The sequence below is a fragment of the Netta rufina genome (assembly GCF_964035555.1).
Source record: "Netta rufina genome assembly, chromosome: 1".
NCBI lineage: Eukaryota > Metazoa > Chordata > Aves > Anseriformes > Anatidae > Netta > Netta rufina.
Genome location: NC_140123.1, coordinates 147,781,620 through 147,800,450, shown reverse-complemented (window position 1 = coordinate 147,800,450; position 18,831 = coordinate 147,781,620). Strand labels below are relative to the sequence as shown.

The window sequence follows — 18,831 nt, the reverse complement described above, 5'->3', positions numbered from 1 at the left end:
CTTCAACTATAATTAAAAACATAGGGAAAGGGCTTCATATGCCTTAAGTATGAAGGTACATTACAGTAGACATTTCTGTTTTTAAATGGATACAATGCTCACCTTAATCAAGTCAAAATTAAGAGGGAAAATAGGATGTCATTACTGCCTTTCTGTGATTATATGGTTAACACTAAAATATACCCCATGCATACACGGGAATAACATCCTGTGTGCAAGACCTGGTTGCTGGCTCTAAAATGAAGTGAACCTTACTGCAGATTTGATCTGCAGTCACCATACACTTCTGTCACAAGAATTACTAATCAGTAGCTCAGAAGGAACAGAAGAGGGCAAAGGAATCTAAAAGGCTTTTAAAAGCAATATTCAAAAGAGATTTGTAGCAAGGATGCGAAATGTGTAGTATCAAAGGGAAACATATTCGCATAAAATGAGCAATCGTTTGGCTTCTGTTCACATGCAAAATCTACTTTGTCCATGTAATGAGTGAGCAGTCTGCTTCAATGCGGGAGAAGCATGCAAGTGATCTAGCTCTCTCTGGACGTGGAGAGAGGACACAAAGATGCTGCCTTTTCTGCAGCTATCACTCAAGCACAGCCACCCACACCCAGCACAGATAGGGCCAATTCACCCACTACCTGGTGCTATTGCCATGCTTTGGCCCACTGAATTTTGTCCAGCACCCGGGAGCATGGAGCTCCCCTCGACACAAGGAATCCTTATGGCACTCCATCAATCCAGCAACAGAAAATCAAGTTACTGAAAATGATTCCCCGTATCAGTACAACCACAACCAGGTCCCTTCAGGCCAAATACAACACCATGCCAGCTCTCTTGTAGCAGAAAACAGAGAAACATGAGATTGTCATTATTTCAATAGGAATGGCAAACCCTCTCCTCTGTTCTGGAGAACAAGTCTTATGAGGAGTGGCTGAGGGAGCTGGGATTGTTCAGCCTGGAGAAAAGGAGGCTCGGGGCAACCTTATTGCTCTCTACAGGCACCTTAAAGGAGGCTGTAGCGGTTGAAGTGGTTGAGTCACCATCCCTGGAGGTCTTTAAAAGATGTTTAGATGTAGAGCTTAGGGATATGGTTTAGTGGAGGACTGGTTAGTGTTAGGTCAGAGGTAGGACTAGGTGATCTTGGAGGTCTCTTCCAACCTAGATGATTCTGTGATTCTCTTCCTCTAGAAGAAAACCAGGCAAAGACAGCCTTTCCAGCTCCACGGGAGATGTTCTGGGTCAGGAACCCACACATGCCATAACCTGGCACTCACAAAAGAGAGCTGCACACGTCTTCTTACACTTTAGATTCAGCATCCAGACTGTGGGTAGCACAGCCCTTTACATTTTTCCTTCACTGAAACACACGATCTCTTATCTAGGTATTAAAATAAGCCAACTCTTCCTCCAGTCCTCTCAGCAGATTAAAACCACCCTGATTCCATAAAGATTTTCTGATTACTTCCCAGCAAGTAGCCAGCAAGTGTAGAATCATAGATAAAGGTCATTCTTCTTCCAAGCACTCAAAGGTATGACGTTATGTTGTGGGCAGCTTTAATAAAAAACGAATCATCATCTTATCCGCTCTTGTCTATCAAGTACATCCATTATTTGCAACTCTTCACAAATTCAACTTTCCATTACTTCTTATTATAATATATATATATTTAGATCAATTGAAAGAGTAGCAAAATATACACGGAATATCAACTTTTTCTGCTAATACATTTAGCTTTTAGAATTCATCCTGTGCATCCTGCAACTTCGTGTGATTGATACAACTGTTACAGAGTGTGGTGAATAATCTCTCTTTGGTATTCTGGGTTAGATAACTTACATTTCCCTCTGGTGGATAAGGCACAAATCTAGATTTTGGAAATGTATTTAGGGGCAAAAGAAGGGCAATAGAAAGAAAAGATCATGGTGGGTTTTCCCAAGGCCTGTTCAAACCTACTGGGATCACCCCCTTTCCTATGTTTCCCACCCTGAAAAACTGACACTTCCAAGCCAATGAAAAGGCTTTGGGTTGAAATAATAAGTTGTCCTGCTTCTGGCTGGGAAAGAGTTAATTTTCTTCCCAGTAGGTGGTGTGGTGCTGTGTTTTGGATTTAGGATGAGAATGATGCTGATAACACACTGATGTTTAAGATGCAGAGCAGTGCTCTCACAGAGCCAAGGACTTTTCAGCTTCTTGTGCTGCCCTGCCAGCGAGGAGCCTGGGAGGGGACAGAGCCAAGACAGCTGGCCCAGACTGGCCAGAGGGATGTCCCATGCCATGTGGCATCCTGGAGAAAAATAAAACTAAGGGGATTTGTCTGGAGGGGCTGCCAGTGCTCAGGGACTGGCTAGGCATCACTGGTCAGCTGGTGGTGAGCAATTGCGCTGTGTACCCCTTGTTTTTTTGTTATTGTGTTGTGTTTATTTATTTTCTCTGCCTTTTTTTCCTCCTTTCTTACTAAAGTGTTCTTACCTCTACCCATGAGTTTTTGCACTTTTCTTTTCAATTTTCTCGCCCATCCCACTGGGCAGAGGGAGTGAGCAAATGGCTGTGTAGTGTTTAGCTGCCTGCTGGGTTAAACCACAACATAAGTGAATGCCGTGTCTGGACAAAAATATATTAGCCTAGCTCTGTGAACAACATTAACTCCAAAGTCAGTTCTATAATCACTCATCAGCACGGTATCTGGGGAAGGAATGGGTAAAATAAGGCAGAGGGATCTATTCTGTGTTTTGAATTCTTCCCTGGCAAACAGACACTCTCACTTAAAGCAGAGGAGCTTGCTTTGAGTAGTTTTTAAAAGTATAAACAGAAGCAACCCTATTAAAAGCTTTAAAATAACATTTATTCCGTTGATATGAGAAAAAAGAATCTATTACTTGGAAAGCGCTTTTCCCACTCTCACTTTTCAACCATTATTCACATACAACCAAAATTACATCTGAATAAATCTCACTGCCCTTCTTTACATACTATACAGCATTATTTATTATCATATAGGATCCTTAGTATAGAGCATAACAGAAGACTTCACTGATAGAGTTGATGGTGAATTAAAGAGGAGAGGAAGCTTCTAGTGTAAAAATTCAAGAGGGGGAACAGATTCCCAAGTCAGATGTGGAAGGACTTAGAAATGGAAGGCTGTTTATCCTCTGCTAATGAAGAACAATGGGTGGAAGAGGGGGAAGAAGTGGAAAGTGGTAGATACCAACATCTAAAGTGTGCAGCTGGGTGAGAAGACCATGGTATGAGTAGATAAAAGCATACAAGATGAAGTTCACTTGAATTAGATCTATGGACATTGGGCAAACTAGATATAACAACAGTGCATTGTGGGGAAACTGCTCCTTTTATTCCAGAGAGAGGTAGGAGTTAAATTTTCCCCTATGCCACAGGCTTTCTGGTTGGTGGCAGGGATATCACTCAGTCTGCACCTCAGTTCCTCATGCATAAAGGAAGGTACTGTGCAGAAAACCCACAGATTGTTCAGCGGACAGTAAAGTGATAAGGGTAAGATATGAACCTACACAGACAACTATACCTAACTGATCTCTGATGAAGTGAAAAAAAAATAAAAAAGAGACTGGTTATAGAGACCTGAATTACCTTAATTTGAGAAGAACACAAATATTACAAAGCATGACAGATGGTTGTATAAACAAAAGAAAGATAAATGTCTCACCATCAAAGCCTGAAGAAAAAGTAAAATTTGGCCAATATAGGAAGGATGACAATGCACAGACAGATATATTCAAATGATGAAGCTGACTGAAATTAAGAGCAGAATGAGTATGTGAACATACCCTCTCAAAGAAATGCTCTCTAATTTCAGGAGGTGTTATTCGTGCAGCAGTTACTACTATGAATACTGCACACAACCTACTCACACCAAATATACAGAATAAAAGCATGGGAAAGTTGTAGACAGGAAGAAACAGTGTTCCTGTTTGTGGATGGAGGAAGGAAAGGGGCAGGAAACTCCTTCAAAAACAGAGAAAATTGGGAATAGGCCTTTTCCACATGCAACTACTTCAGCCTAAGAAGCTTGCACGCTGAGATTCTTCCATTCAGATGTGAGTTACAGGCAGAACAAAGGTTGACTGGTACAAGTGGTTATTAAATAAGATACAGGTAGTCACAAGATGAACCTTATGTACCAGAAGAAGCAAGCAAAGGAGACAAGCAATCTGCAAACAGACTGACTGGTTGCAGAGAGGATCAGAGGGGCAGAGGAGACAGACAGCTGATCAGAGATGAAATTTTCCCTGAGGGCACGAACAGCCCTCCTGAATACATACAGGCTTATGTGAGAAGGTTTGAGCATACAAAGGGGCCAGGAGGAAGAAAGGAATGGATGGCACTGAGGCAGCGTGTGGTCAGTGTGATAGTATTTCCTTGTAAAATGCTGGAAATTTTTACTATACCTCTGACCACACAGCCCCCCTCTTGCCCTCCATTATCTGTTTTAACCAATGCGTAGAAAAGTGCTTTTCAATATATATGTGTATAAAAGTAAAATAAGTAACCAACAGTATATGTAAAAGCCCTTGCTAACCCCAACTTCATCCTTTTCTATTTCTTGTTTTCAGTGTGCAAAGCAATATATGTTAACTGAGAGAGGTATGCCCATGTCCCCAGCAGCCTCCTCCTGCCCCAGAAAGTCTAAAAAGACAAAACAGACCGTGGGTGGGAGAAAGCAAATAGCATTGTTCCCATATTACAGATTGAAAACCAAGGAAGAAAACCTAGGATTTTCCCAGGAAGTAAGTGGCAGACTTGGATACTGAAACCCTCTCTCTTCAGCATCCATTCGGTGCCTCAGTCACAAGGGCATTGCATTTCTTTTTAAGATGGTCTCTTTCATTCTCAGTGTGCTGGTAACAGGAGCCTTTGACTGCAATGCATACACTGAGTTTATATACCTTTAAGTTTTAGGAACCATGTTGTACTCCTCCCCACCTCTATTTCCAGCTGTCTTGCAGTGACTTTTTGTCTGAGCTCAAATGAGCAGTACTACCACCTCTGGCCACAAAGAGGACCTTTCTATCTACTTACAGTTCTGTTGGTGAAGTTACTGAAGTCTGTCACTAAGATTTGCTTGATCATCTCTGGTGTGGAGACCACCACAAACATCTGGCGACCAATGTAGTATCTGAAAGAAAGGAAGTAGAGAGCCATTTTAGCAGATAGCATCAATGAGAGAATCACCACCTTCTCTAAAATCTCTCTCTTGGCTTGAAAACACTTGCCATGAGCAAATACTACAGAAAATATATTCCCTTGTGTAGATCAGTATCTTTCCTCCTCCCTCTCAACTATTAAATTAAGATGCATGGTCCTGGAATTTAAAGGAAACAGCTTAAAACCTTTTACTGATTAATCAGTACTTAGCCAGCATTTTAACCTAATGGTTTACACACTCTGCACTCACTTGTGAATTCTGGACAAAGCGATGCAGTATCACTAAACCTAACTACACAGAGGCAAAGCATGAGTAACCAACAACTCCAACAGTCATGAAAGACCTGCAACATCAATTAGCCTTCAGCTAGCCATACAAAATGTCCCCCCAGCGTGGCTGCAGTAAAGGCACGCTTCCACCACTTCTATTGGAAGCACTGGAACTGAGCGCATCTCAGACCACAGGCTCATCATCACCATGAACACATCCACCTAACAGATACCGAAGGGAGAAAAGAAAAACAAAGAAGAAAGCTGCAAGGCTCACTAAGTATAAAGAAAGTAATAAAACTTTAGGGCAAGACTGGGTGACAGGGGTGACTCACTCTCTGCTCATACACCTTCTATCTCCCTGCTCCCAGTTTGATCAGATCTTGTGGTGCCAGGATCAATCCCTTGGGGGACTTGACACCACAGTGGGTGCTACAGAAGTACTGGGACCCACCCCACACCCCACAGCTCCGAGGGGCACAGAGCTCCCTTCTCCAGCAGGATTCCCCCCAAGGCCCACGGCTACTCCGGGACTGCTTGGCTGCTGTGCAGGGGTGAGGAAGGAGCACGGCCAGAAAGCAAAGGTTTCCTGCTGTCCCTACCTTTGCTGGTTGCTGGGCCAGAAAGACTGTGCAGGTGGTTCTGCCTCTGCTCTGCCGGGAGAGAGGAAGAGGAGACTGGAGGCAGGCACAGGAAGGCTGGGCAGCTCAGAGCACAGCACAAGAGCAGCACCACAGATGCTGCAAGACTGCGGTAATATCAACGCCTGATCATTTTGGTACGATACAGCTTAGTATCAATGTGTTGCTTATCACCTGTCTACATTGCAGCAACAGAGCAGACAAGCAAACCCTGGGCTGAATTAAATTTAGTAACGGGAGGTTCCCATGGCAATGAAGCTGCAGCAGCACCGATTCCACCAGGGGCAAACAAGTCAGACAAATATCTTGATTCCAAAGCAGGGTTTCACAGTCCACCTTGACCTCCGTACCACCAAAACTCATAAGAAACAAGTAGCAGAGAAGAGTAAGGAAAAAAAAAAATCTGCAGGAAGGAAGAGATCTTCTTTTCATGTTTGGTGGGTTTCCAGAGCGAACAGTTATTTCCCAAATCCAACCCACAGGCTCCACTTGTACCTTAGACACGGGTTCAACATATTCTATTAAAATAAACCTTTCTCACCTCTCCCAGTTTGCTAAATCATAGCAAAGTATCTGTCTGTTAATGGTAAAAGTTTTCTTCAGAGTCCTGAGAGTTGCCTAAGGAAGAGCTGAGGTCTCATTTTCAATAGAGTTTGGATCAACCCTTGGCAAAAGATGATAATATCCCACATGTCCCTTCCTCACATACTTTGTACAACTTCTCTCATGTCAGAAAGGCAAAGCAGGCTCCCAGGGTGAAAATCTGCACCCCTCCGAGCCTACCCAAGATCATCAGCCATGAATAAGGGTCTCTTGTGCTGATCTCTCTTCACACTTTACATTTCTCTTCCCCTCCCCAGGTTTACCACAGTCTCATTTAAAGGTTAGTGACCGGTACACCTCAACACACAACTTTCCATAGGGGCCAAATCCTTAGCACCAGAAGCCAATTGTGTCTACCCAGATATTTTAATCCTGAGCACCAAGAGACACCTGTGCATGACACCTCTTCTTACTTCAGTCCTGGGAAGTAGCAGAAAGCCTGCTCCAGTCTGCTGGAACAAGGGGACAGTACTCACAGTCAGAGCCCTTATGTCACAGTACGCTTTGTGCTCGAAGGTATTCAGGACTAAGATTTGGGACAGGAGCATCTCCTGCTCAAGCTGTTTTTACAAGAAAGTGACTCACAAGCCAAGCTTATGCAAACAAATCTATTCATCATCCTCCAGCTCAGACCAGTCATCCGAACTCCCAGTTCTGCTTCCACAGCTAAACTCTTTCTTTTTTATTTACTCTTCTCTAACTTTCTGTCTATATGCATCCGCTTTCCCCTTCATTATCCAGATATAAATAAGGGTAGGGAAAAAGAAAGAAGGAAAAAAAAATCCCTTAAAATTTATAAACTGAAAATACTGAAAAAAAATATATTGCTTTTTAAACAAAGTTCTGCCTGCTTTTAAGAAACAACTGCTGTAAAACACACTCAGATGACAATCTTCTATTGTATCCCACACAGTCAAAGACCTCTTCCTGGCCTTTTTTCCATTCTCCTACTTTCTGAGTATAATCTTTCTAATGGGACACAGAAAGAAGCATGTTTGGACATACTTTGGAAGTCAAAACTAGGAGCATGACTTCCATGCTCTTCCCCTGAGGTTAAGGAAAAAGGACAAGAGCTAAGTGTAAAACAAGATTGTATGAGCTATTTCATTTACCAAACACAGGTCTAGAACTTGCAAAACCACCAGAAATACGCTTAACTGAGTTTTAATACACTTAAAATCCTTTGCAGGATCAAGGCCTCAGTCTCAAACCAAAATGGTATCTCCCAGTTATAGATTTTTTTTTTTACTTGATTTGAAATGGCAAATAAAAGATAAAATCCTCCCGAACAATAATCTATTCTTCCAAAGTAAATAACATATTCACCCCTGCCATGTTACTTCATTTTTATTCTGTATTACTACACGAGGATATCACCAACCTCGCGCAGACTTAGATTTATTATTGAACAAAACCCGATATTCTTGTCAGATTTTAATAAATAAGAGTTTGAGAAAAACAAAAGCCTCCCAGCAAGTGCATTACAAATGGATTCATGAATAATTTAGGACACCACTTTTTATTAACTTTCTCTAGGTTAATCTTTTCACAGGGCTTGTCCACATGCCGAAGTCCTGCCTTTAACTGCAGCGTTACAGTACCACTACGCCGCTCAACCCAACCCTCCGTCGTGTTTCCATGCAGGGCACTGAGCGTGCAATAGAAGTGCTTAGGCTATTGCCTCTTTCCTGCACAGAAATACGGATGTGTGAATATAGCACGGTGTCCTCAGAGCAACACAACTCTGTCCACACGGGAATCGGTTGTAAGACACCCGTAAAAACAAAAATCTGTGACGCACACAAGTGTGATTTTCAAGCGTAGATGAGGTCTCACTTTTTTAAGCCACGCTGCAGGGGCAATTTCTCTTAAATTCCGGTTTAAAATGCAGCCCTCCAAACTAGGGGAAAACATCCCCGTTTTTAGACCAGTGGTTTTAGATCCATTGCAAGATGAGACAGGGCAGACGTGGTCCATTGAGAGCCTAAGGACAGCATGGGCCTGTGCCAGGGGATGAAGCACCATCACCCCAGAGGCTGCTGGCGGAAGAGGCATAGAGCCTGCGGTGCACCAACCCAGGGAGGGCTGAACAAAATGGTTTTCAGAAATGTTCAACAGAGGGCACAGATTTACTCCCAGAAGTTATGGAGAAGCCAGGCTGCCCTCCAGCGTGTTTACCAAAGGTCAAGGGGGTGGTTACGCTGTGGTGTATTGAGCAAAGGAAGTTAATCTGCATCCAGAGTGTTTTAATAACTTCAGAGGCTACAAATACCCGTCACTTGCAGCAGTTTGGTTTGTAGGAGCAGTCTCCGTTCAAATAGAAGCTGATGAAAGGGACATCTTTTCTTTTATCCTCCAGGATAAGCAGCGATCTGGCAATGACTTCTGCTGTTTCCCACATGCCCCACCAGTGCTTCTTGAAGAGCCACGGCCCTGGTAAGACAAGGGCCCCACTGGACAGCCCAGCCCTTGCAGCACCCAGGCAGTCCCGGGACTCCTGGGGGCACAGCTTGCTGTTCCCAGGTGATGTAGCGGATCCAGCAGCTGCTTGCAAATCCACAGAAGCACCACCTCACTGCATGGGGAAAGCCAGAGAGCACACAGGGCACACCATGGCAAAGGGCCACGTGTTTTTGGGTAGCACCCGCATGGGAAACACCTGCAACCCTTTCACCTTGTTTATAGCGCTGCTGTCAATTCACAGAAGACTTTGATCTCCCTATCTATTATCAGTCCTGCGGATTACAAACACAGCACATTCATCATAAATCACATATATGTTGTTAGGCAATAAACAAGGTTTTGTTTTCTATGCTGCAGTCTGGTAAAGTACACAAAGATCATCTGGAAAGCTAAATGAAAAAAAAAAAAAAAAAAAAAGAAAGAACGGCACCAATTTTATTATCTCCATTTTCCTCAGGGAAGAGCAAAGAACAAAAAGAAAGAAAAAAAAGATATATGTTTGCATACTTAGAAATACAGTGGAAAAGGCTAATTTTCTTAGGAAACATTTCCAAAAAAAAAAAAAAAATCCTCGATCACTCTGCCTCTATTATTTAGAAACACTCATATTTAGAAACACTCATTCACCGCAGGCAGAAAAATGCAAAAAATGAACAGCACGCTGCTTGTGTAAAATAGGACTCAAGGCTGGTGTTACTTGGTTAATTATTTCAGAGGTCAGTAAATTGATTTGTCACAAGCATCGTCCCCTCCTGGCTCCTGCTGGCAGCTCAGACTCGGCAGGACTAAACGATACATAACTAACAGCTGCAAAGCCCAAACACAGCCTTCACAGAAATGGCTACTTCAGTCCAAGAGGAAAAAAAAAAAAAAGGAGGGAACAAAAAATTGCCAGGTACCCATGAGTCCAATTATTATTTGTGTTATATTAGCAGTGAGAGGCCTCAAAGGTCCCTGGGCCCTAATTTGGTCAGAGTTATACATAAATAGGAGGCCTGGAGAGCCCCAGATTTAAATAACCACAAGCAACAAACAGTGAGGAAAACAAAGTCCTGTACTTTCCAGCTGTGGGACTGAGGCACAGGCAGAGATGGAGGAGCTGGGAATTGCCAGCCATCAGCTCTTTTTCCTGTTGACTCCCTGCAGGACCAGGGCTCCTCAGCTGTCATTTACATCCGAAAATCTGCGGCTGGCTTTCTTCAGGCTTATTCAGGCAGCTCGCTGGAACGTCTGGAGTGCTCCTGGGCCACTTCTCCTGCATCCCAGGCTGTGACACAAACCACAGGAGCGCCCTTCGTGGGCACTCAGTGTGCTGCAGACAGAGAACTGAGAAAGGCACATGGCTTCTTCAGAGGGGGAAGAAATAATAATAATAAAAAAAGACACCCTAGACACAGGTGATCCTGTTGCACATGAAAATGAAGCACTGGTAGCACTGAGAAGTCTCAGACACAAAGAAAAGTTTCCAACCACAGCTCTGCCAGCGCACACATGCCTTAGCCTAAGACTGATCCAACCCATTGTATAAATTCATGAAAAAGAAGACATGGCCACAGTGATTTCTATTTAAGAATAAATAGTTCCTCATTTCCTTTTTTTCAATGAACTGTGCTTCTTTGCATGGCATGAAAGCTTCAAAATAAGCACACAAAACTATTAATTTAATTCCTGGCTGCATTAAAAATATCCCATAACGAGATGCCCAGGCACTCGTACGCGCTGTCTGCGCTGCCCTGTATTGCTCTGCGCCCACCTCTTTGTACACAAACCCTGGATTAAAAGTGCTATCTTCTACATACCAAGAACCTCGGCGCTATCTCAGGCTTGCACCTTGCCACAAGACCTCTGCTTTCCTACATGCTTAAGGAAAGTATCGGGAAAGGAGGAAAATGCTGGGATTATTTATATTCTCTCCATCACAAAAAGCAGAGCTACATTTAAAGGAGCTCCTCCCTTGTCAGGTGCCATAAAAGACCTGTGGCACAGGAGCAAGAGTAGCGCTAAGGAAAAGGGGTGCAGGCTGGGGCCACTGCAAGCTACGGAGTGTGTAGAGCCTTTCAAGTACCTTACACCACGTTGCAAGCGAGATCTGTTTCTGGGCATCTCTAACTCGAGCTAGGGTTTATCAACCTGAGTGCCTCACCCTCATTTACCAGCCCCCTTCCAAGTGAGCAGCGTGGGAGATGCAGACTCCACATGGCTGTGTTAATTCATTCATGAAATGAAGTAGATGACATTTACCCACATATAAGGAATGACAAGGGATTAAATTAAGCTCACAAAGTGCCACGGGGAAGAAAAAACAACCCTCTGAATTATACAAGCATATTGGGCAATCGGTGTCCATTTGGTTTCCCGAGGAAATTTTAGTCCAGATCCAAGTGCAAGGTCCGGTCACAGCAAGCCCAAAAACTCATGCCTGTGTTCACAGATGGGGAAAAGAAGCAGCAAACGGGAGGGATGTGAATAGGGGAAACATTTGTTTTCTTGTACTGGGCAGGCAGTGGGAGAAGAGCAGGGCCTGGCGGGGTGCAGGCTGTGCTTCTCCACAGCTGGGAGCTTCCCCTTCCCAGGGCCAGAGGGTTTATTTTGATGCCAGCGTCCGGGCAAAAACGACTGCCACCACCGCAGTGCCGCCGTTTTGTGTCACGTCGCTCCCGCTGATTAGCTGCATCAGTGCGCCACTTCATTAATGCCAAGAGAAAGCCGTAAATAAGGGACCCTTTTTATAGGATGCTCCTGGAAATGAGAAGCGCTGAGATGTTATTAAGAAGCCAGCAACTCCTGCCTGGAAGTAGGGTGCCGTCGTGACTGGGTGATGCTCAAAATGCTCGTAGCTCTCAACTTGGCAAGCTCGCCAGAAGAAGGTTTCTAAATCTTTTCCCACCGTGTTTCCCACCAAGCTTGGACTGTGTCGGTCTGTGTTTTGTTACCCATGTTTAGACTGTGACATTTTCACCAAAGCTTGTTTTGTCTGTGCTCGTTAAAGCACAGTATGCCTGACTGACCTCATGTGATGTTGCAGCAGACGTTTCCTGTGTGTTTCAGCATATTTGTGTGCCTGGCCTTTCTGTGGGCTTGCGAGACACAGCGTGAGAGCAGTCTCATCTTGGGCTCTCTGCACCTAATTCAATACCAAACTATGCCTTTTCCGTGCGCTGTGAGAAAAACCACCAGGTTACTATTTCCAGAACACTGGATTACTATTTCCAGGGAAGGCTACATCTGGGAGATAGCAAACTTTCTGTTTCTCCAAACTTTACTCACCACCATTTACACAGTGTTCATTTATATGGATTTGTGTGAGTCTATTATTTATGTTCGATGGCGTTACTTATTTTTATCAGTGCAAAAAAAAAAAAAAAAAAAGCAAAGGCTACGAGATGGCTGAGGACGATAAGCAGACAATATTACAAAGGTTAAAAAGAGTAGCCCTTTCTCTGTCTTTTATTTAAGAAAAAAAGAAAAAGAAGAAGAAAAGGGAGGGAGATGCACATATCCTGATCTCTAGTCAGAAGCTGGAAGCAGCTTCCCTTGACAGACAGGTGAGCAATTTCTAGGAAACAACAGGAAGCGTAAGGGTGGCTGGGCTGCAGTCATTTCACAGAAGATAAATGGAGATAGTGCAGTGTACTTGAAGATGAGGGATACAACTGGGATGCTACTCAGAAAAATATGGCTTAGAGAACATGCAGAAGCGGGGCGTGCAGGGCATTGCTGCTTTCTAGCAGAGCAGGGGGGACCCATCGGAGAGGACAGCAGGGAAGCCAGGGAGGATCTTCTGTGTCCCAGGAAGCAGGAAAGCGTGTGTGCATCATGGTGCAGGCTCCAGGGAAAATCTGGGGATGGGGGACAAAACCATGTGCAACCATGCAGAGAAAACAAAACTGGGGAGATGTGGAAGGATTTAAATATAATTTGTGATATTATGATGCAGCAAGATACAGCAATCTATTACACAGGTTGACTATAATAAAACCACAAATGTAATAAAGTTGCTAGTTATATGCCCATCACTAACCTCATATAAGCAAACACTCTTCAAGAAAACTAAAACAAAATCTGTGTGATCCAACTTCTGCCTCTCATTAAAGCATTTCTGACCACAATAAAATAGAAACTTTTATTATTTTTCCTCCCCGAGACCTGACATCAGGGTACAAACCAAAGCCATGTGTAAGACTGCATTTCTACAACCTTCACCTCGTATACACTTTGCATATCATGATATCATGGCCAGGACTCAAGTGTGACTAGATATTTTCATATCTCCGGTTTTGGTTATCCATTTTAGCCCTAAAGGAAAGGAACAGCTTTCAGAAAACACTGAGCATCTCTATCTGCTGAAAAGTCATGTCTTGATACATATCTTCAAAAGAGGCATTCAGAACGGAGGCATTCAAAATCAGTAGGCTGTTTCTGTTTGTTTTAATTCTGTACTTTATCTTTTATTTCTTCCCAGGCAAGACAGCTCATCTGCCTCCTGTAAATACAATCAGCAGTAGTGGACGACACAATATTTTATTTTTGCATGTGTTTGAAATAAACATAGACAATTTTCTACCAGCCTACCCCCTCTTAGTGGCATTTGGCTCTTAAATCAATGAGAGCACTGCAATATATTGTGCACCATCACTTTTTATCCCCGTGCTCTGCTTACGTTAATGCAGATCCATGCACTTCTGGTATCATACTGTCTTAATATTAGAATATTTTAATTCCTCCAAGATAGATGGGACTCAGTGCACTGATTTCCTGCGTTGTGTACACAACAACACGATGAAAAGAGTAAGCCATATTGACTTTTGCATAACAAACTACACAGACATAGAGTACCACGTTTTCTTAAATAAGAAACAAGAGACTTTGACTCAGCCATGGCTACCAGCCTGAAGATACCTGAAGTCTAAGCAAACAAAAGCAGGGTTTGCTGAGCAGAAACAACGGGCACACCACACAGCTGGTTCACATGTTCTGTGTTCACAGCTGCCAGCCAGCACTGGGCAGCCTCACTCCAGCAAGGAAAGGGTTGCCAGGCTGGCACGAGACGGGCAGTCGCTGGGACTCATTTTTCTTTCCTGGGCTGCCTTAAAAATAAGTTGAAACAAAGGAAAAAAGGATAGTAACCACCTACTGAGCTCCTGGGAATGGACTTTTTTTATGCTACAGCATACAAAATGCATTCAGGCAAGATTCTTTTTTTTTTTTTTTCAAGTCCTTGCATACCTATAGTAGTGTATACTTTTTCTATACATTTTTAAGACCTACACACGCAAAATCATTTAATTTTGTTAATGCATTATTAAATGCGCACTAAGCCCAATAAAAGTCATTTCCCAGCGCTTTATGCATTTATCATGAAACCACTAGCAGAATTCTTTACAATAAAAATGCTAGCCGTACACATGACCAAACTAAATTATCTCGGGAAATGGCTAATATCTGACCATGTGGAAACATTAGAAAGCTGGGCTTTGTTATAGGAGTAGAAGGAAAAAATAGATACATTTTCTTACAGAAAAAAAAAAAATCATCTAAAGATAGAAATATTTTTAATAGCAAAAAAAAAAAACAAAAAACCTGCAGCTCCAGGAAATTTTCCTCAATCAATTCAATCTGTGTCGTGCTGGACCTTAAAAACCCATTAAAATAACCGTGATAAATTTCCCAACCTCTTTCAGTGCACCACGCAGAAGACAAAGGAAACTGCAATTCAACAGAGAAAAGGAAGAAAAGAATGGAAAAAGCTGATAGATTGTGTATCGGTGGTAACATCCTCGCTCACAACAACAGGCGAATCTGCGCCACAAAGGACGGCAGGAGCAGAAGGGATGTGCACAGCTGACAATGGCACTCCAAAGTAATGACTTCCAGGAAAATCTGCTGTTACGAATGGACATCACGCTGCTGGGAAGCAGTTGAGTCACAACTTTCATAACATCGCAAATTATTTCAGCCTAAAAACTGAAGTACTGAAGAACAGGACAGATACAGCCCTGGTAAGACAACCGTGGGGATAATATCCTATACAATCAGCTAATGTGAGCACCTGGTTTAAATTATTAAACCTCACTGAAATCCATGCAAGTTCGAGGAATTGACCCAATATTTAGTGTGCAGTTATACAACACAGATCGTATTTCAAATAGTAATATTACTAAGAGCACCGCTCCGTTGACCTATTTTTTCATTGACCACCTTGTACGTATTATCAATTGCAACAAATACCCTCCTTTTGCTGCCTTTTTTTTTTTTTCTTTTTTATTTTGAGCCAGATGGTGGGGTTGGAATTTTAAAACAAATTACATGTATGTTGTCTTACCCTGAGACAACCTGAATCCCTGAGGATGATGGAGCTCGTTTAGTCCTCTTGCACGGAGCTGCCCTTCCACCCTGTGCACCTACCTCCGTCTCCTGAAGGACAGCCCCAGCACGGCGCATCACAACAGTGCTGGGACCCAGTCCCCATGCACACACTGCACACATTCAAGCTCTGCTCGTGGCCGCTTTAGTCAGCTGTCCCCAGCCCACATTTGGCCGCCCTGGGATGTTAGTGAGACGTAGGCTGAAGAATTTCTCTTTGGCTTGGTCATAGCTGCTTGGCTAAAGGCCTCAGGACTCCTGGGGACCTGCCTCACTTATGAGCTGAGTAAATGTTATCATCCAACATTGCTTTGCTATATTACTTCCAAAACCCAGTGGGTCTCTGATGTCTGCTGGAACTATTTCCTAGAGCCCTTCCCTCCACATGGTGGAGTGCACATGAAGTGCCAGTATTTGTACTTAATATTTTGGGGGAGAACATTTCTCAACAAAAGCTTGCATTTTAAATTGCTCAAAGTCTACCTAGAAAAAAAAAAAAAAAGGAAAGCAAGCTGAAAGCAGGCCAATGCAAACAGCACATATTCCTTCTAAACATGCTGGTACTGGGGCAAGATCAAGTGACTCGATCCTCATGCAGCAACAAAGGTATAGCAGAGATACAACCCACTCAATCTATCCATAACCCCAATAAAAAAGGCAAAAAAAAAATACAGGCACAACTGTAGGATGAACCATCACTGAGGTAAATATATTGATCTATCAAAAATGATTGAAGACTGACAATAAAAGGGTTATAAATGCTCAAAAGGAAAAAAAAAAAAAAAGAGAGAGAGAGAGGAGGCAAAAACAAAAAACCTAAACCCAACCCACTGAAAAACTCCCACCTGCATTCACAGGGAAAAATGGACTGGAACAATAAAACACAATGGCAGTGCTTGTACGTCTTTGATAGCTGCCCCTCCCAAAAGCCTGAACAGCCTTGCTATAAAGCAAGCAAATGAAAATGTAAATGCGTGAGCAATTGTCTGGGGGATTCAGATACTTCATGTCCTGTAGGCAAAGGAAGAAGGGGGAAGAAGGAAGGGAGAAGGCACCACTTTTAATATTTGTAAGTATTGATCATGCTTTCCTCACCTGGAGCCCTTTTAATCCAGCAGAGACCTTACAGTTAAATATTCAATGCTGCCTTCATGGTAGCTTCAGCACTGCTAGCAAAAGCCTCTTCTCCTCTGACCTCAGCACAATTCACTGCTCCGGCTCCTCTGGCAGGAGGGAGCACACAGGGACAGCCCGCAGATTTCTGGGGTGACAGCCGGAGGAGATCATGGGAGCAGCCACCCACAGAAATGCAGTATTCAAAACAGCAGGTTCAAAAAAAAGCATGGGATGGGGAATTGCCCTGAACGCAATGCCCACAGCAGTCAGGTGTATGTATAAACACAAGGATGTATCGATGGTGCATTGGGGGCTTAAAAAGGCTTAAAAACTGTGTATTTATTCAAGCATTTTGCTACGGAAATCAACAGTTGCAGTAGTTTCCCAAACTCAATTCCGTTTTTCACTATTGATGAAAATCCAGCTGTGCTACTGTCTTGGACAAAAGCAAATAAAATGCCACTGACTTGAGAGAAAGGTTGGGTCTGCAGCAAGAAGTCACTTCAAGTATTTAATCTTACAGGTTTACAATACATTTCTCTGCCTCAAAATCAGAATTTAAATTATTTTAACAGAAAATAATTTAATATTTAAAGGCCAACATTTTTCCATGTGATATTGCATTACCATCTGACCTGTTTTAACCCTTGCTTCTGTGCTGGACTTTTAGACTGATTTTCTCATTCTCCTGCCCCATGCATGGCTTATTACCCGTTGGGCCAAATGGACAGCTGGTGGACACAGAAAACTGTTACGCTGCTTAGATAATATTTTACTTTGGTCCTTCCCACAGAGTATTTTATAAGATGTTCTATGTGATAAAAGGCCCCAAAGAACCAAGATCCTCTCATATTGTCATTTTCGAAAGACACTGCAGCAATTCCCCGTGTCCTTGCCAAAATCCTTTTTCAATAAAACAGATTCCAACATTGAAAGAAAAGCTTGGATTATTGCTGAGTGATAAAATGTCTACTGCTAGCCCTTACAGAGTCAGAACATTGCTCCCAACTCACTCCTTTTTCTGTAAGCTACTTTAAAATATCTGGATACATCTTAACATTTGCTGTACCAAACCTAATTGTATTCAATAGGTACCAGCATCCAAAAATCAAAGTTATACGACATGAGAGAGACCTAAAAACATTGGGTCAAGACCCTCAAATAGTCATGGCTCTTTGCTTTTAATGAAGCTACGCCGAGGTAAACAACAGCTTGAAGGTCCAGACCACTATTTCCAGGCTTGTTTACACGGGGGAAGAGAAGAGATTCTGGGACAAGCCATGGCTGGAATCGTAACTCAGACTAGAAAAAACTCCTATAGGAGCACAGCCCTACCAGTATAATAATTGCTGGGGGAGTTGGTCACTTTTTTCCATGATTTAGTTTGTGCCATTCCACAACTGCTGTGTCCGTGCATGGGATGTGTTTTGATGTTACTATAGCTGTTTAATTATACCAGTACAATTTTATCAGTATGACTAAAAGAAATCCTCCTTCAAGACAAGCCTTCAGGTTTAGCCACCAGATTTAGCGTAAAGAAAGATTCCCAGTCCCCAGGGTAATGGGGGCTCAAGCTCACTCCACACTCACCAAACTACAAAAAAAAAAAAAAAAAAAAAAAAAAAAAAAAAAAAAAGCAGCTTAACAATTGAAAACAACTTCTTTCCCTGCAGCGGGCTCTACTTTTGCCTATTGCCTGATGAAATCACACCCAGTTCCCTACCAACCAGCAGAAGGTCTGACATAAAGCAGACTCTCCAGGGGAGGAAGAGAGGTCGTCAAACAGAAAAAAAAAGGGTAATTTGAAGATGGTGCCAAAGCAACAAAGGAAAAGGAGATATTTTGTTTCCCTTATTACTAATAAAACATAGTAGACTAAAATTGATCCCCAGACTAATAAGGTAGAGGAAAAACTAAAACCTATATATGACAAAACAATAAAAAGGTAATGAAGAGATTTATGGAAGTACATAAAAACCTTGGAATGACGTAAAATTGTCAGGTCATGTTACTGTTTTCAGCTCAACGTGGGTAAGAAAACAAGGGAGGAATAAAAATTAGAGCATGGAGGGAAGAAAGCATAGAGTGGAAGGGGATGAGGAGAAGAAAGAAAGAAAATAAAGCCAGGGCAAATGTTTAGGGGGGAAAAATGCAGCTAGAAGCATGAAAACAATGCCCACAAGACAGGTCTATCAA

At 42.7% G+C, this 18,831-nt stretch overlaps 1 protein-coding gene across 1 annotated transcript in view; it reads right to left on the bottom strand.

The window, feature by feature from the left end:
- Positions 1-18,831, bottom strand: part of TBXAS1 (thromboxane A synthase 1) — a gene marked incomplete at its 3' end in the record, with an annotated part of 227,332 nt that overhangs the window by 122,882 nt on the left and 85,619 nt on the right. Inside the window, exon 4 of the mRNA XM_084281641.1 lies at positions 5,054-5,150. Within this exon, the coding sequence (XP_084137767.1) occupies positions 5,054-5,150 (97 nt within the window). The remainder of the gene's footprint in view (positions 1-5,053; positions 5,151-18,831) is intronic.